We start from the raw sequence: 19,426 nt of genomic DNA, 5'->3' as shown, positions 1-19,426 counted from the left end.
CCTGCATGTGGGTGTGTTCACTCTGGTGAGCCGGTTGGGAAACAGTCTGTTTTCTGGGAGTGAGTCACAGTGCTCAGCCCCACGGCCCAGTCGGTTGGCGTCCATGAAGCTCACGGACCAGCACCAGCCTCCAGAGCACGTGGCACATCTGGCCCCTTAGACCCAGCCCAGGATCACTCCAGGTCTCCAGTCATCAGTGGACAGGTGATTAGGAGGGTGGGAGAGGGAGGAGACGACCCCTAGTCACATAAAATCAGGGTTCAGATTGAGAGTCTGACATTGCAAGTCAAGCTGTGTGGGGTTTGGTTGCTGGGGTATTCGTAGCCTCAGAGGGGACTGTGGGCACCCAGGAGCCCCTTTGGTAAGGGTCTCTGAAAGGTGGGAGGTGCAGAAATGAAGCCATTTGGAGGTGGGGAGAGGTCCCTACAACAGCTGGCTGGGGAAGCCTGAAAGCTCATCAGCACCTCAGAGGTTTTTGTCATAATCAAGTCTCAGAGCAAGCTAGTTGGCTACATAAATGAAAGAACGGAGGGAAATATTTGAGCCAGGCAAATTCTCCCAACAGGGGCTAGGGTGGCAGGTGTATGGAGTAAGAGTAAGTTCAGAATATCTGAGTTGGATTGGACCCCTGAGACCTTCTTCTCTGACCCGTTTTTCTCCCAAGGTAGGAGGCTGGAGAAGAAGATGCAAACACTTATAGCTTAATAGTTTTTCTTTGATCGCTGTCACACAAATAATTATACAAATAACTATGTAATTAACTAGATCATTGTGATAAGAGCTATGGAGGAAAAGCACAGAGGGCCCCATGTCAGACTATAACAGGGAGGCCTAACCTAGTCTTGAGGGGAGAGGCCACCCTGACATTTAATCCTGGATCCAAGGGATGAACACGAGGTGGTCCAAATAAAAGGGGGCAAGAACATTTCAGGCAGAAAAAAATGGTGCACCTGCAGGCCTGGAGACAGGTGGTGGTTCAGACAATGACAAGGGTAAAATGCTACATCATAGGAGCAAGGGTGGGTGTCAGTGATGGGAGACGCTTCAGGAGAGCCTGCTCATACAGAGCCAAGTGGACATGCAGAGAGAGGATGGGGGCTTGCTGTGGAGAGCAACAGGAAGCTTTGAGGGTTGGTTGACGAGATCTGATTTGCATTTTAAAAATATCTCCTGGCTGCGCATGGAGTAATAGAGGCTGTATCATTGAGGCCCAGGGTGGACTTTGGGTGGGGGCCAGTAAGGAGCTCTTGTGGCAGTATGCAAGAGATCATGGCGACTTGGACTAGGGCAATAGCAGTGACTGATTGGAGGGTGTGTCAAAAACAACTCCCATTTAATTTCTAAATTGAAAAAAGTATAAATTACTCATACATTATAAATAATGAAAAGATAGGTGTATACTTTTTGTTTGAGTCAAGGTCTCACTCTGTTGCCCAGGCTGGGGTGCAGTGGTATGATCATGGGATCTTGGCTTACTACAGCCCCTAATTCCTGGGCTTAAGCGATCCTCCCTCCTAAGCCTCTCGAGTCACCGGGATTACAAGTGTGAGCCACCATGCCTGGCTCAGTGTATATTTTTTCCTTCACTCTTACCTTCCATTCTCACTCGCTAAGGTCACCAATGTTGACAGCCTGAACAAGTGCAGGCTTTCACATCTTTCCTTCATGTGCATCTTAACAGAAAGAGGTTTTCTTTTGAATGGGATAATATTACTTGATACTCTGCAATCTACTTTTCCCACTAAACAGAACATCACAGATGTCCTTTGCAAGTCAGTTGCTCTAACTCATTTTTAACAGTTGCATAATATTCTACAGCAGAGTTGTAGGACAATTAATTCAATCATTGATTGGCACTGATATTTGTATGGTTTCCAGTTTTCTGCCACCACAAACAATGCCGAAATTAGGATCCTTATATATAGGTGATTTCCTTTTATAGGATGGAGTCCCAGATAGAGGATTTATAGGTCAAAAGGCATGTACATGTTTAATAAATAGTGCCAGATTACCTGCCCCAAAAGTAATAGCTCGTGCCAGATTACTTGCTCAGTAGCAAAGGAGAGTACATATTTTCTCAAAATTGTAGCAGATCTGGACATTTCACTTTTTAAAAATTGCTTGCCAATCTAATGAATTTAAATAATGAAAACTTATTTTGCTTTAGTTTGCATTTTCCCAGTGAATAATGAGGGTAATCATTTTATTGACCATTTAGATTTCCTCTCTGAATGGCCTGTTCATTCTCTTTTTCCACCTTTCTTTTAGGCTTTTGTCTTTTATTTACAATTTATAGAAATTCTTTGTATATACAGCATATTTTGCAAATATTTTCCTAATAAATCATTTGTATTTTTCTTTTGTTTATGCTATCTTTTGCCATAGAAGTTCTGAAAATCAAATTTAGTATATTTATCTTTTCCTTTGTTAGCCCCAACAAATTTATTCATGTTGTTATCCAAATCTATTAAATTTTTCTAATAAAATATCTTCCAATATTTTCAATGTTTTATTCTTATTTTAAAATATTAAGCCACTTGGAACACAATTTTTATATTTAGGGGAGGTAAGGATCCTATTTGTTTCTTCCAGATGAATAACCAGTTATGGCAGCACCGTTTATTGAAACAACTTTATTGAGACGTAATTCACATACCATACAATTCACCATTTAAAGTGTACAATTCAATGCATTTTAATATATTCACAGATTTGCAAATCTCCACAATTTTAGAACATTTTTATAACCTCAAAAAGAAACTCTGCACACCTTAGCTATCACACCCCTACTATCCCCAGCCCCTAGCACCGACTCATCTACTTTCTGTCTCTACAGACTTGCCCATTCTGACATTCAATATAAATGAAATCATACAATACAGTCTTTTGTGAATGGCTTCTTTCACTTAGCATTATGTTTTCAAGGTTCATCCATCCTATGGCATGTATCAGTACTTTATTCCTTTTTATGGCTGAATAATATCCATTTGTCAGTTCACGAACATTTGGTTTTTTTCCCACCATTTGGCTGTGATGAATAATGCTGATATAAATATCAGTATACAAATTATTGTGTGGACCTATGTTTTCAGTTCTCTTGGGTGTACACCTAGGAGCAGAATTTCTGGTTATAGGTGACCAGAATTTCTGGTTTTGAGGAGCTGCCAGGCTGTTTTCCAAAGTGGTTGCACCATTTTACATTTCCGCCATCAGTGTTTGAGGGTTCCAGTTTCTTCACGTTCTTGCCAACATTCGTTATCTAAAGTTTTTCATTCCAGCTTCCTAGTGGGTGTGAATTGGTATCTCACTGTGGTTTTGATGTGCATTTTCCCAATGACCAATGATGCTGAGCATCTTTTCAGATTCTATTGGTTTATTTGTATATCTCCTGTGCAGAAATGTCTATTCAGATGGCACTACCACTTATTAATTTTTTCTCTGATGAATTAAAATGCAACGTTTATCATATATTAAATTCCGTTCTGTACTTTAAACTGTTTATTGTCTCTTTGTTCCTGTGATCTATTTCTCCCTTCCTGACTTACACCACACTATTTGATTATGGTAGTTTTGTAGTATGCTTTATTATCTAGTAATGCAAGTTGTATCCAATTAGTCTTTCTTTTCACGTGTTTTGTTAACTAGCCACATATATTTATTTTTTAATTGCACTTCAAGTTAAATTTTTTTCAGTTCTAAAAATTTTTAATTTGGGATTCTAATAGAAATTGCACTAAATTGATATATTAATTTTGAAAGGATTTACTTTTATGATAATATCTTCTCTTTTAGAAATATGGTTGTCTTTCTATATATCCAGATCTTGTTATATGTCCTTCAATATGCTTTCATGAGTTCCTTTAAAGAAGACCCTTATCTTTGTGATGATTGTTGTTTTTAAATTATTCCTAAATATTTGCTTTGTCACTATTGCAAATGTTCTATTTCATTGCCATTTCTAACACATCATTGCATTTAGAAAAAAACTACAGCTTTCTATCTATTTATCTTGTATTTAACTACCTTCTCAATTATCTAATAATTCTAGTAACTTTCACACTAAATTTTATTGGATTTTTGGTTATATAATTGCATAATTTGTAAATAAACATATTTTTGTCCTTTCAAAAAACAGCTGTTTATTTTAAGCAGTTCATTTTCTTGTCTTATTGAGTTAAAGTCTCAAAAAATGTTGAATAATAATGATGATAATGGATATTCTGTCTTAGTTCCAATTTATGGAAATAGTTTCAGAATGTCACATTTATTTATTTTCTTTTGGGTTTTGGTAAACAGTCTTAATAAATTGAAGTAGTTTTCTTCTATTTCTATTTTGCTTAATATTTTGTTAGTAATATATGCTAAATTTTATCAAATGATTTTGGACATATATTACTATACTCATATTTTGTTCCTTTATTTGTTGATGCAGTGACTCATACTGATAGAGTTCCTGATGCTGAATCATGTTTGTGGTGTTAAAATAAACCCTCCTTTGTCATGGTGTTTTATTCTTTTGATACTTTTTTTTCATGTCAAGATAGCTAATATCTTATTTCAGCTTTTGCGCTCTTATTCAAGCTGTTCTGTGAATTTTTTTCTTTTAAAATTCAATCTTTATAAGGTTTGGGATTAAGAAAATGCTGGCTCATAAAACAAACTAGGAAGCTTTCCAAATTTTTCTCTTGTCTGGAATAGTTTAAATAACATTAAAATCATCTGTTTTTCAGGTTATACAAAACTCATTTTAATGTAATCTGTGCCTTGTGGGGTTTTATTTTAATTGCGATAAAATACACATAACATAAAATTCACCATCCTTACCATTGTTAAGTGCACAGTTTAGCAGTGTTAAGCACATTCACATTGCTGGGTAACCAATCTCCAGAACTCTTTATCTTGCAAATCTGAAAATGCTATACCCATTAAATTCCCCATTCTCCCTTCCCCTGAACCCCTGCCAACCACCATTCTACTTTTTGTCCCTATGAATTTGACTACTCTAGGTACCTCATATAAATGAAGTCAAGCAATATTTGTCCTTTTGTGACTGGCTTATTTCACTTGGTATAACATCCTCAAGGTGCATCCATGTTGTAGCATGTGTCAGAAATTCCTTCCTTTGAAAGGCTGAATAATATTCTTCTGTATGTATCTATCACATTTTGTTTATCTATTCACTCATTGGGGAACGCCTGGGTTGCTTCCACCTTTTGATTATTGTGAATAATGCTGCTATGGACATGGATGTACAAATATCTCTTAGAGAACCTGCTTTCAATACTTTTGGTTTATTTCCAGAAGTAGAATTGTTGGAGCATATGGTGCCTAGTGATATTTTAATGGCATAGTTTTAATATCTTTTTAAATGTATTCTGTTTATTGGCCTATTTGGGATTTCAACATCTTCTATGCTCAGTTTTGATAATTTTCTACTTTGCTTGAAGTCATCCATTTCTTCCAGGTTTTCACATTTATTTTCATAGGCTTACTCATATTATTGTTGTAATTTTTTAACCTTCTCTGTACCTGTGATATATCTCTTTTCTTATATCTAATATCATATATTTGTGCTTTATTTTCTTAACTAGGTTTTCGTGGAAGTTTTTTTTCCATTTTGTTAGTCTTTTCAAATAACCAAGTGTTGGTTCTAATTTTCCCTTTTAATTACCTTTTCTATTACTTGTTTATTTTCTATTTCATTGTTTTCTGACTTCATTAATCTTCTTCCACTTTTTTGGTTCAGTTTATTCTTTTCTAATTTCTTAGATTGAATATCTAGTTCATTTTCTTCCAGTCTTTTTAAAAAATATTTCAAGCATATGAGGCTATATTTCTTCCTCTGAGTACAGCTGTGTTCCGTAAGTTCTGTATGATATGCTGTGTTTTCTATTTTCATTACTAGATTGGTAATTTCTGTTTTGATCTTATTTTGATCCAGTACTAATTTAATGGGATGTTTCTTAATTTTCAAGCAGTTTATGCTTTTAGCTTTGAAGTTGGCTTTGTTTGACATTAATATTGCTGTTTCTACTCCCTCTCTGCTTGCATTTTCTTGGTGTATCTTTGCCCATTGCTTTATTTTCAGTCTCTTTGTCACCTTGTTTTGGGAGTATTTCTTGTAAACAGCATTTGGCTGTATTTTATTTTTAACTTACTCAGACAATCTGTTTTTTGATAGGGAAATTCACTCTCTTCATGTTTAGTGTAACATACTGATATACTGACCTCCACCGCCATTGGGAAAAGCTGGCGGTTGCACCAGGGACAGCTCCCCTATTATTGTTCTGGTCCATTCTTTCTCACACAGCCTTTCCCTTCATGCCAGTCATGCAGCTAAGACAGGTTGGAACATAAAGGCATAAAAATGCCAAATACCAGATCCCACAATTTTACAGTAATTAGCCCCAAATTCTGATGTTCCAATTCTCCTCTCCAGGATCTTCCTCTCCAAATAGTTGTGAGACCTAGGAATGCTTACCCATGTGACCCAAGTGCCCTCTGGACACCACTAGATTTTGAGTTCTGGATAGTCATTTTCTCTCTAGCAGTCCCAGGGTTGGGAGATGGGGGTTGATGGATTATGAGAAGAGACGCCGTCTGTATAATTAGAGCTGCTGCCTGATGCTCTTGCCATCTTGCCCGAGCTGCTGTTAATGCCACCAAGTTGCTAATCCCAGCTGCTCTTTTCCTCTTGGCCCAGCAAGGTGACACCTCAGCTTCTAATGACCACCTGCTTCAGAGGGGGCTCCCATAGCCAAGCTGCAGGGCTTCTAGTGACCCAGTTTCTCATTTGCACCACGGCCCTCTTCTTCTCACAGTGCTGGTCAGGGGTGAGTTAGGCCCCACCTTGCACCATACTTGGAACTGTTCTTCCTCTAACCTCCTGGTCTTGCTTCTCAGTCTAGTCCACCCATGAGGATCTCCTGTCAGGAACCTCACTGTCCCTCTGCCAGCAGGCCCCCGCTGAAGATCTCAGTCTTCATGATAGATCTGTCCCTTCAACTTTAGCTTTGAAGTTGGCTTTGTTTGACATTAATATTGCTGCTTCTACTCCCTCTCTGCTTGCATTTTCTTGGTATACCTTTGCCCATTGCTCTATTTTCAGTCTCTTTGTCACCTTGTTTTGGGAGTATTTCTTGTAAACAGCATTTGGCTGTATTTTATTTTTAACTTACTCAGACAATCTGTTTTCTGATAGGGAAATTCACCCAGCTGTGGACTGAGTTCAGTGTCTTTCACCAGCAGTTGGGGCCCCATATAAATGCAGAGATAGGGCGGGGCATCTGCTTCATTATCCCTGATCACTCCATGATGTTTACACTCTCTGAAATTTCTCTTTCTCTCTATGAAAACCAGGAGGCTGGTCTTTTAAGAGCTCACACAGGCCCTTGCTGCAAGTGATGGTGGGAACAGGGAGTCTGGGTGCTTACGCCTCAGGCTGGCTTCTCTGAGTGTGAACTCTGGCCAAGCAGAGATACCCAATTGCAAGGCCCCGCTAGTCTGTATGGTGCGTTTGTGCGAAGTAGCAAAAGGTGCCCTCTCTGGGTGGGTGCAGTCCGTGCCAGCTACATGGCTTGGAGGGTGGAGGGGTGCAGAATTTCAGGCCCTACTTGCTCTTTGACAAGACGTCTTAGTACATGGAATAGCCAACACCCATCTAGGCAGTCACTCCTGGGGAATTGAGAGCAGCTGATTTGGGAGATCATTCTGAAGAATCTCTCTGCACAGTCCTCCTTTCTTCACCAAATTGAATATAATTCATGCAGTCATTTCACAAACTTTCCCAGACACTACGTGGGTCTGTTTGGGAGGATAGAAGAGAGTGGGAGGAGTCAGGATGAGCTCCCTCCCTTCTCTCTACCCCTCAATCAGAATGTGTTTTGATAAGTGGGGGCTTGGGGACAGTATAAAGGTGACTAACTGCACCTCCCTTACCAATTAAATTTTTTAAAAAGCTGCTATGGAAGGAGCGAATATTAGTTTCCTGATTTATAAAGCCAAATGGATTAAGCTCATTCATTGCCCGAGGAAACAAAAAGGAAATCTTCAATACCTCTGTGCACATTGAGAATAGGAACAATGCCGGTCTTTAGAAAGCAGAAACCTAATTTGGGGGAATCAATTACCCTCTGTGTCCTGCCTCTGTGGGCTCTCTCACTGGTTCTCTCAATAGATTTCCTGGGAGGTAAAATGTGGAGAAGTTGATCAACCACAGGCACACCCTCGGTACAGCCTTGAGACAGGAGGTGAAGAACTAGGTCTAGGGTGGGTGGAGTTGGGGGTTCCTGGGCACAAGGGTGGGGTGGGGAGGGTTTTCGGATAAAAGTTGAGAGTGGGGGCGGTATTGAGAGGGGCAGTGAGAGGGCAAAGTGGGTGGTGGTGGTGGGAACCTGGGGTTTATAACTGGGGGAGAGCAAAGCCCAGTTGATGCCTGAACAGGTGACCGGATGGAGAACACTGTGGCCCAGCCTGGGTCCAGAGTCACCACCGCCTCCTGATCCTCTCGGATTTCTCCTCTGTGATCTGCACTTTCCCCCGTGGGGCTGAGCATGCCGCGGGGAATGGCTGGGCAATAATGAAAAAAGAAAGGGGATGGGGCGCCTGCCACGGTAGCCACGGAGTCATATTCACAAAGTCACACACAGAAGCACTCTCGCGATCTCATACACATTCCTGTGCCGGGTCCCAGTCCAGGCCCACTGTCCCCAGACCCAGAGTCACGCCCAGCCTGGCGCACTCATTCAGAATCACAGGCACGGAGCCCACACTCCTACCCGCACACACCCAGCCGCAATCGCACGCGTCCCACCCCCACCCTTGTCTTGAGCTCACACAGTGGCTCACCACCCCACACAGCCCTCACTCTGGCATGCGGACACACACACACACACAGCCCCTCACAGGCACACACTCTGGCTGTGCTTTTGTGTTTTGTCAGAATTAATGAGAAAAGTTCCCGTGCCCTGCGGGTAATTAGTGTCCTTGGAGTTAAATAAGCTAATGGCGGGCACCTCTGGCCCAAGCAATTATGTTTGTGTATTGAATAATTGATTCAAAGGGGGGGAAGGGCCGCTAATCAGATCTGAGCATAATGAATTGATTTAATTAACAGGGGAATCTGAGGGGCCCTGGGAAATGCAGCCTTCACTCTGCTGAGGCGAGCGCGGCCGGCACGGAGGAAGGACGCGCGCGCGGCTCAGGCTCCGGCTGCGGCGCGGCCCGGCCCGAGCAGCTGCTGCTCGCGAGGCTCCCGCGATCCCGGCCTGGCCGTCTCGCCCCCGCGCCCGCCCCCTAGTCCCTCCTCCTGCGCTCCCTGCCCGCGGGGCTGCGCTCCGGACTCCGGTCCGTCTGCCCCCGTCGGCGGTCGCAGCTCTCCGGACTCGGCGCTCGCGCGGGGCCGGCGGGAGCAGCGCAGGCGGCCGGCGGCGGGAGTCGGAGCCACGCGCCCCTCCGTATCCTCGGCTCTAGTCCGGCTGGAGCCGTCGGGACCATGGTGTTGGACCAGGAGGACGGTAGGTGCCCGGCGCGCGGTGCCGGTGCCCGGGGGCACGCGGGACGTGGGGCGGAGACTGCGGCGCTGGCCCTGCGGAGTCCACCCCGCTAGCGGCGGCAGCGCCCTCAGCACCCGCGGGCCGCCTCCGGCTGATGGGTGGCTTCCCGGAAGCGCGGCGGCTGATGTGTGCGCCGGTGCCGGGGTCGGCGGTGCCAGGCTCAGCGCCCTGGCTTCGGCGGCGGGATTAGGAAGTCTCCTGGTCCCAACGAGGCCGCCAGCCCTGCGCGCTCCGGCTGGGAACTTTCTCACGGACTCTTGCCGCCTTGCGGGCATCCGGAGCGCCTCTGCGACCCGCACCGCGGGCTTCCCGGCAGTGCCCACTGCCAGCCAGTCTCCCAGCCTCTCTGGGTGTCTGCACGTTCCCCTTCCGCACCCTACTGCGGAACGGATCCCAGCGGGGTGGTGGGGGTGCCCACAGATCCTGCAGGTGCAGGGGTGAGGGTGCCGTCAAACCAGCACTGTCTCTGCGGTCTGGCACTCCGTAGCTGCGGGATGGGTGACATTGCCTCCGCCCCTGGCAGGGCTGGGGAGGGAACTGCCATCAGTTCACCCAGCCTGGCATGTTGGGAGGTGCCACGCTGGCTGGGGTAGGTGGGTGGGCCATCTAGTCCAAAATATCAGGTCCAACTGGAGGCGGTTTTACCTTGAAGCTAATGAAGTTTAGGGTCCTTCAGGTTCCTTCAGCTGCCAGGTCCTTGGTGGTAATTTGGTATTAGTAGTCTTGTAGTCCTTTTCTTAAAGAGCCCCACGCCCGAACTACAGTAAGCTTTGGACCTCACAAAATTTCCATCCATCCCTGGGTCCAACTCCTACCCTTTCCACTGCCAGTCTCTTGGAAGAACACACAGCTCTGGCTGACCCAGAGACCATCCGCGGAGGCTGGGACAATCCCTTAGTGCCTGAAGGACGAAGTGCTGGGGCAGGAGGCTGGAAGGTTTGGGGTTGAGAGGCAACTTCTGGGCTGCAGGGAAAGGGTCTGGCTGCCTGGCCTTCCTCTCTGGCCCAGCTAGTCCCTTGACCCACCCTCCCACCACTCACTATAGTGATCAACTGTCCTTGTTTGCTCAGGACGATCTCAATTTTAGTACTGAACATCCTGTATCCTAGGAAACCCTTGAGTCACAAGGCAAACTTGGACAGTTGGTCAGTGCACACCCAAAACCTTCTCAGGGCTGTGGTGCAGGGGTAGGGGAGATTTCTTTGCTATGGTGCAGATTTGGCTTAGGCCTCCACAAGGCCTAACAATCTATAACTGCAGCTTGCAAGAAGGCCTGTCCAGGCTCTCCAGAAACCAAAAGAGGAAAAGTTTGCCGACTGTGCACTTCTTCACTCCAGCGGGTTGCAAATTCCTGTGCATTGGCTGCTTTTGTGTAAGTAGGGGGAAGGGAAGGGCATCTAAACGTGGCCAGCAGGCATCCTGATTGCACTGCGAAGTCTGTAGGTTTACTCTGTCCTGTCAACTGTGGTGGCCACAGAGAAGGGGTCCTCGTCACCCCAATACCTCTCTGAGCATCACCTGTGTGGCTAGCTTGTAACTCCATCTTGGAGGCAGCTGCATTGTGTTGGGAGCAGGCCCTCTGGCTGAGGCACATCTGACAGTCTCCACCAAAGAGTTCTGTAATATCTAGTCTGCCTGGGCCCTCAGGCCCTGGGTCCCACTATCTCCCACCCCGACTCCTAATGCAGGAACTCTTCCTCAGGACTTTGCTGCCTGGTGGAGGGGCACATTGCTGGGACCTGCCTGGATATTTGTAAGACAGCCAGTAGCACCCACTTTCTCCTTAAACTAACCTTGGGGATTGATAGTTGTCCTCTCCCTGCCATTCCCAGAGGCATTTCAAGGGCATTTTGGAGCACTCTTGGCTTGTTGAAGTGAGAGTACATGCTCATCACCTGTGGAATGTGTTGGGTGAAAACTAACTCCCCCAGCCCCAGGGGATCTGAGGATTCCACTCTGGTGCTGTGGGCGTGTCCCTGGACCTAGAAGCAGCTTGGGTGGGGTGAGCATGGGGGTGGGGCGAGTATGGGGGTGGGAGTTACTTGCTTGCCCAGTGAGTGGAGAGAGGCCATCAGATGGGATGAGTGATGTTCCTATCTGCCTCTGTCAACCCAGCAAGCCCCTTCCTGGCTGGAAGCTCAAGCCACCCGAACCCTCCAAGACTTGCTGTGAAGGTTCCTCTCCAGATCAGTTTGGGAGCACCATGCTCACAGCTGGGGGTGCAGAAAGAGCCACCTGTGGGCACACACAGCACCAGTCCCCTGCTGGCATGCCCTACCTGCTTCTGCAACCCATTGCTCCGCACCCCAGGCCTGCTCCAGTCCCTGGGTTTGGGGCACAGGGCCCTGACTCCCCAAAGGGATGCCAGTCATGTGGCTGCCAATTAGGTACTTTGCAGGCTGAGGTGAGCTGGTATTCAGACAAACTCGTGGACAAGAGAGTGGAAGAGTGGCCACAGCTAGCCCAGTCCTGGTTTGTGGGTCAGGGCCAGCCCCTGAAAGTGAGGAGAATCTGCCCCTGGAGGTCAGTAGTAAGGCTGCATGCAGCCCCGATGGAGTGAACGCCTCCAGTAGCACAGAGGTTTCTACGGCAAGAAGTTGCCCCTTGCCAGCCTGTCAGGCCCTGTGCTTGCTACACTGTCTAGCCCCCAGCTCTGGTGGGTGTGAGGGGCTGGCACCAAATATGCCGGTGGCAGCGGTGCCAAAGCCTCCCTCATACCCTGAGGGCATGGGTCTGGTGGCAGTGGCAGGGGAGAGATCAAGCTCGCAGTCCTGAGGCTGGTGAGTCTGAGCAAAATGATATATTTAACATCAAATATACTCAAGGACTACTAGGATTAAGTATTCAAGATGAAGGGGAAAGTGAAACCCTCTGAGCTGCAGATGAGGCATCTCATTAGAAGCAGTGCTTTTCTGTTTTCTCAAAGCCTGACTTCCCTGCCTAGCAGAGAGGAATATGGCTGCAGCCCGCTGCTCCCCATCCCTGTCAAGCACTGGGGCCTCCCAGGGTTTAAGGGGTAAGACCTAGCCTCCAGGTCTCCTTCAAACCAGATAATCTCCCCCTATCCCCCTGCATTGTCTGGAGTGCCACAGTTTACAAAGCACATTAACATGCATTAGCTCATCTGACCCCCACAGCAACCATAGATACAGGAAGAGTAGGGCTCCCACTTCACAGCCAAGGAAACTGAGGCCCAGATAGAGAAAGAGACTTGCTAAGGTCTACTGTTGGTAATTGGCAGAGATTAGATAGAATCCCAACTGGTGGCCCTTCAGCCCCTTTCTCTTTCCCTGGGTCTAGTCCTCAGAAGTGATTGCCAGGACCAAGCCTCCAACACATCTGTCTGGAGCCCTCCTTGGGCTGAAGAAAAATCATTATTTCTATCCCACCTTGGAACTCTGTACTGTCTAGGCAAAGAAAAAAGACTTGGGATTTAAAAGTAGGTGGCCTTCCGGCCAGGCGCAGCAGCTCACGCCTGTCATCCCAGCACTGTGGGAGGCTGAGGTGGGTGGATCACGAGGTCAGGAGTTCGAAACCAGCCTGGCCAATATGGTGAAACCCCATCTCTACTAAAAAATACAAAAATTAGCTGGGCGTGGTGGTGTGTGCCTGTAATCCCAGCTACTCGGAAGGCTGAGGCAGAAGAATCGCTGGAACCTGGGAGCCGGAGCTTGCAGTGAGCCGAGATCACACCACTGCACTCCAGCCTGGGCAACAGAGCAGGACTCCATCTTAAAAAAAAAAAAAAAAAAAAAAAAAAAAAAAAAAAAACAGAAAGAAAGAAAGAAAAAAGAATGAAAAGAAAAAAAGTAGGTGGGTAGGTGGCCTTCCTAGGGTAGGCAGCCAGAACATCAGCCCCAGGATTCTGGGGAGAAGCAGGGTCCAGGAGAAGAGATGGGGACTGTCTCTTTTCCTGCCTTATGAGTTATAGAGCAAGAATCGTCAACTCCATAATAGCAGCAGGAATCTTTGTTTTGTTCAGTGCTGTATCCCTAGTGCCTTAGAACTGTGCTTGGCACATAATACATGCTCAGTAAATATTTGTAGAATGAGAAAAGCTTTCAAGGCCATGCCTGGGCTTGCTTCGAGAGAAGTTGAGATAAGCTCTCCCACTCCATGGAGTCAGGATGCTTTTGGGGGTGCTGCTGGGGTCAGGAGTAGTGCTGTAAGACTCAGGGTAGGATCGTTTGTGCCCTGAAGAGGGTTAACTTTGCCAAACAATCCGGGAAGCAACACGAAACCCCGGGCAGAACTGGTAGGAAGGAAAAGGATGTGATCAGAGAAATATTGCTCTGAAGAAGAGACAAAAATCAAGGCTGAGGGTCTGGGAGTAACAGATGGGCTGCGTCCTGCAGACAATCATTGAAGACCACGACCCTGGGATCAGAGCAAAGACGCTCACCGAGCTAGGACCTAGAGGCCTCCAGGTGGCGCTGCGGAGCCGGGCAGCCGTGCGTCTCCACTCCCCATTAACCCGGGAGGGTGGGGGCCTCAGGAAATGTGTGCATTTATTCAGTAGCAGGAGTGCAAACCTCATACATTGAGGGAGAAAGGCAGCGGGAGACGGCCACGAGATTCCCCCATCTCTTTGAATATAATTTTAGATTGAGATTCAGATTAAATCCGAGGGGAAAACACTTTATGAGGCTGAAAGCTGTGTCGTTGCCAGAGACAGGGTTATGAGCTATCAAATGCAATTACATTAAGACAGATTATACTGGGCAAATTGAGCCATTTAGAAGGTGAGAATCAAAGAAACGGCTCTGATCCTCTTTTCCCCCTTCTCTCTCCCTCTCCCTCTCTCTCTAAATTGCAGTTCGTAGTTCCTTCCAATTCTGAGGCACAAAAGTAGGTGAGACTGCTTTTGTATCTGCGAAGTGCTTCACTCCTGAATGTAATTCTAGCTGAGTGCAATCTAGGTTAAGAGCCGGACAAGCGGGTAATTAGAGCCCGCTAGCTGCCCGAGGACCGGCCGCCCCGCCAAAGCGCGCCCCGAGTCGGCGCCCTTCTCCCGGCCGAGCCTAGCTGCGGCTGGACACGGAGCGCCCGAGATGATGGTGCTGGACAAGGAGGACGGTAGGTGGCGGGCCGGGGTCTCGACGCCCCTCACCCCCTCGCCCCCCGCCGCGGCGCGCAGGCACACACACGCGGGGACACGGGCGCACACCTGCTGGGCTGTGCGGGGATTGCGGGGCGGGCGGCGCGCTTGGGGCCGGGGCTGGGGCTGGGGGAAGTACCGGGGGACAGCCGGGCGGAACTTGCGGGGGGAGGAGGTGGGCGAGCCCCGGGCTGCACGCGCCCGGGGCCGCACGCCCCCCGGGTCCCGGCTGCGAGCCGAGGAGCTGTGCACGGACCGTGTGCTGCGCCGCGGAGCCGCGCGGAGGCTCCGGCTCCCCTGCGATCTCCGCGCCGCGGAGGTTCGCTTTGAGCATTTTGTCTCTGCGGCTGCTGCTCTCACCGCAGCCATCACCCTCGCGCCAGCCGCCGCGTAACCCGAGAGGCGCTGAGCGCCGAGCAAATCAGCGGCTTCGGGGAGAATCGGGCTCCAGAGCTCGGGGCAAGCGGGAGCGCGGGAGGACGGCGCGAGCGCCAGGGTGCCCGGCAGGCGAGGGGAAGGCGGGTTGGATCCTCCGGGGGACATCTGCATGAGCGTGACTCGGTGAGAAAGAGAGCCGCCTCTTGTGCCGACCCGCTAGCTCCCTGTCTCTCTGAGCGCGGAGGCGGGAGTTTGGCCCAGAGGAAGAAAGTGTCCCGCCGCCGGCCGGTAGCGCTTGTGCGGGAGCGGCCTGCGAGAGTGGCACGGACCTTCCGTGGTCGAGCCTCAGTGCGCCCTAGAAAACTGCAGGGCACGGGAAAGGTCGGAACAGAGGAGCCCATGGCTGCTGGAAGCCACTAGCAGGTGGTCCCATAGACCCCAAAGCCTTACTGGCAGGGAGTGCCCTGCAGTTAAATGTCCTAGAAGGCTGGGGATCCCAGCCCCCTTGGGGGGAAAGCCAAGTGGGTGCCCTAAGATGAGTCCCCAGGGTCAGGAGAGAGGCAGTACCTTGGCTGTCCCAGGACCTCCTGCCCTGTAGGTGAGGCCTGTGTGTTGGTGTTGCAGGGGCATTTGTATGTGACTGTTGGTGCCCACGCTGCCGCCGGCGTTCTGCCATTGGTGAGGTACCGAAAGGGTAGGTTTGCTTTGAGTCAGCGGGAATCCTCTTAAAGTGACTGTAGTGGCCATCCTCTGCCCTTCCACTCAGGAGTCTCTGCTGGGCCTGAGCCCTCTGTCCCTGGGGCAGCGTTGTTATTGATGTGGCCAGTTGGTGAAAATGCAAAGCTAAATGACTTGCTCAGGGTCACACAGAATGTTCGCATTGCTGCTGCCAGGTGCCGATGCCCCCAGGCTGCTACCGCCTTCTGAGACATCCAGCAGGGAGGGAGAATTTGAAGTATCTGGCCTGGGGGAGGCATCTAGGAGGACCTGTGGCTCTCAGTATGTGTGTAGGAAGAGAGAGGATGGGGGGAACCTCAGTGCTTCTGGGCTAGCTGGGGTGGGACATCATCTTCAATATGTCTTCTCTATTCACGGACCCCTTCCCAGGAGCCCCACGTAGGCCATCGGAGAACTTCATATAGAATGAAAAGGAGAAGAAGGGGTCTGGGGTCGGGCCAGACAGGGAGGGAAGAGACCTTGATTTAGTGCCTTTCATCACGAACTCCCCATGTTCACCTTCCCTCTTGGTAAAAATGAAGGGCTTGGAGAAGCCAGGGGAGAGGGTACTTCCTTGGTACCCGGAGATACTGTCACTATGGGGAGCATGCAAGGTTCATCTTTAGCAAGGTTATTTGGCATACTTGGCTCCCCAGGCCCAAGCCAGGAATCCAGAAGACTCGGGCTCTGTACATGAGAGGCCTCAGGCCAGGGAGATTGGTCTCATGCCAACAAGATGACACCCCCTACCTGCACCCAGGATCTTGCTCTGCCCAGGCACCACATGATGCCTCTGGCTCTGAGATAATACAAAGGGTTTCAGATGAGCCTTGAGTGAGAATGGATTTCTGGAGGTCATTTTAGCCAGCTCCCTGCCTCCAAATTGCAGTGTACCTCAAGCACCCTGGGCAGATGTTTCTTCTGGTTTCTGCTAGATCTGTGGAAGAGAGCTCCAGATGCCCCTCCATCCCCAGCCTGTCCAGTCTAAACAATATGGTGCCCACTACCATGGAGCTGCTGGGCTCTGGGGTCCATTACAGCACAAGCACAGTCACTGGGGTCCTAAGCAGCCACCTATTCTTGTCCTACCCAGCCTATAGCTGTCTTTCAAAAGCGACGTTTCTGCTCATGCATGTGCACTCCACTCCCTATTAAGAGGAGTCTGGCCTCCCCTAGTTCCAGGAAACCTTGAAGATGGCATCTTCAATTGGGGGAGGGAGAAAGGTTCTGGATCCACTCATCTGCTCCTCCAAACCAACCACCTAACTTCTTCCTGAACACTTCTGCCCTCTCAGCAGATGGCTATCTGAACTGGGTGGCAGCATTCCCCCACCCCCCGGGTCCCCCAAAGTGTGCGTTCCCTGCATACGGCACCTTTTGTCTGGCTGCAGCAGGGACTCAGGGCTGCTATTAACCACCCCCAACGCCTTTTCTCCACCTGACAGCATCTTGTCTGGAGAGGCTGGGGCTCCTCTGGTTGAAGTCGGGTCTGCCAGCTGCCAAGGACCAAAGCTCCCGCTCTGCTGGGCTGCAGGGCTTTCATGTTGCACTTCTGAAAGATAATAAAATATCAATCGTTTTGCCGTAGCAACGGGTTTAAGAGACTTTCTGAAGTATTGAATCGTCAGAAAAAAAATTTTTTTTTTTGCTTTTAAGCACAGTGCATTATTAATAAAGTAATCCATTAGGTCGAGCAGTGAAGGGTCACCACAGAGACAGAAAGATCTGTTTTGCAAACAGTTAAACTTCGGGTTTTAAGATTAATTGCTTTCATTTGGATGCTTGCTCTTGGCCTAGCCATCTCCACTTTACTGGAACTCAGGGTCCGGGCTTTCTACATGCTGCTGGGTCTGCCTGTCAGCGAAATGGAACTGAGCTCCAACTTTCCCGGAGAAACAGCCCTTCTTCCCCTGGCACCTGCGGCTTGGGCTGGCACCAGGCGGTGGGCTTTTTGGGAGGGTTAAAGTCCCAAGGGAGCAAAGAGAGCTACAGCTCTGAATGCTACCCAAGTCAAATGAGCCCCTGGGCTGTTCGAGAAGAGGCCTTTGAGTAGGAGCAGACAGCAGAGAGTCTGAGAGGGCCCAAGAACAGTGAGAGCTTTGGTCTGTGGGGGACTGGGCAGGAGAGGATGCTGGGGCATCCAGCTGGGGATGCTGGGATGCTCTCAGGTGCACACAGGAGAAAGGCAGGGCTGGGTATAAACGGCCTTTGCAAAGGCCCAGCAGGAAGGCGGGGGTGACCACAGGAAGCAGCAGGCGGGTTGTGGAACTAAACACCAGACATGATTCCTAGAGCATTTTTAATAAGTAAAAATGCCCAAGAGAGTGAAGCTGGACTGAGGAGGACCAGACAGCGGAGTCTTCAATTGTTAATGACTGCTAGGAGCACAAATTCCACAGCTGACTCAGTTAATCCACCAGAGCCGGCGCATGGCTATGCTTGGGTACGAACCAGCCCTTGCTGGGCCACCAGTAGGATTTCCTAGGATAGACCCTCATGTTCTAGACCACAGAGAGTCCCAGGGGCCTCTCCTGGCAGAGTGTGCTCACGACCGTCCCAACCCTGGAGAGGGAGGCAGGCCCTGATGCTGTTCTATGCCAGAGACCCCAGCCCATCAGCAGGAAGGTGGAGCCAAGTGGACACTGCTGCCTGCTGAGGCCTGGTAAAGGCCTTGTGAGTCTGGCAGGGTGGGGACCAAATTGTGCTTGCCCAGTGCCTAGAAGCAGGGGAGCGGGAGGGTTACCATCTGCATCTACCATGACCAGCCCCAGCGGCAGCCTTACTTTCTGCTGGGAATGAGGCATCACATCCTGAGCTGCACATACAGCCGCTTCCCCTTCCTGCCCAAACTTAGCCAGGCAGAGTGTCTGTAAAGATGGGTAACCACCGCCCCCCCCCCCCACACACACACCCGAGCCTTGGGTGAAGAAGCAGGTGCTTCTCTCTGTTCCCTGCTCTTCCATTCATTTGCTCACACAGAGCAGCACTAAGGGGGGACAGGGAAACAACATAAATTGGTCTGTCGTCCGGAATCCATGTCTCGCTAATGTACCCAGATTAACTCAACTGTAAATTGTCTCCTTGGATGGCGGTGTCTTGCTAAAAGTTTCCCATATGATTCATGATTTGGATTGCTTTTAACGGCTATTGGCTAAGCAAGCCAGTGACTGTACAAGGTGATGCAATTGGCATTAGCGAGGGGAGGCACGGGAGCGTGTAATGCAGTCAATACTGCATTAACTACTGATGCCCAATTACAGGGAGCAGGAGAGAGCCTTTCAGGAGCATTAGGACTGGGGGAAGCTGAGATCACTGGCCGCTGCTCGCCTAAAAGCTTCACCCTTTGGATGCCGGGGCTCAGTGCTGGCATGACCACTCACTTGGCCTCTGTGGCTGTGGGAACTGCCTTTTTCTCTTGCTGTCTGTTTCTGAACATGTCCTCAAAAATGTCTTTAGCACATGAAAATGTATGTTTCCCTAGAGCTGGGACCCGCTGCTCATCCCTCCCGAGTAATTGATTCCTTACCCCTACCCTGTGTCACCCTGTATCTCAGAGTCAGACCAGGCAGCTGCCCCATAAGCTTCCATTTAAGGAACTTCACAGCAGGCCCTATTTGTGGGCAGGACCAAGAGGAGGTCTATTTTGGTCTCTCACCCTTGGAACAGATGGATGATTGCC

General features: G+C 49.0%; 1 protein-coding gene across 5 annotated transcripts in view; it reads left to right on the top strand.

Annotated features, from left to right (window-relative positions):
• Nucleotides 1-9,148: 9,148 nt before the first annotated feature.
• The window catches only part of LMO1 (LIM domain only 1), a 44,426-nt gene continuing 34,148 nt past the window's right edge, over nt 9,149-19,426 (top strand). Inside the window, exons 1-2 of one of the 5 annotated variants that reach the window (XM_016920301.1) lie at nt 9,435-9,515; nt 14,371-14,630. In XM_016920301.1, coding sequence (XP_016775790.1) covers nt 14,606-14,630 — 25 coding nt within the window. In that variant the 5' untranslated portion in view covers nt 9,435-9,515; nt 14,371-14,605. Of the gene's footprint in view, nt 9,516-13,443; nt 14,631-14,931; nt 15,214-19,426 lie in introns of those variants that run through there. The other 4 variants (XM_054662032.1, XM_054662031.2, XM_063783791.1 and 1 more) reach the window with 4 other exon arrangements.

This window comes from Pan troglodytes, chromosome 9 (genome assembly GCF_028858775.2).
Source record: "Pan troglodytes isolate AG18354 chromosome 9, NHGRI_mPanTro3-v2.0_pri, whole genome shotgun sequence".
In the NCBI taxonomy this organism is placed as follows: Eukaryota; Metazoa; Chordata; class Mammalia; order Primates; family Hominidae; genus Pan; species Pan troglodytes.
Note: the sequence above shows the minus strand (reverse complement) of the source record. Positions and strands in the feature narration are given on the sequence as shown.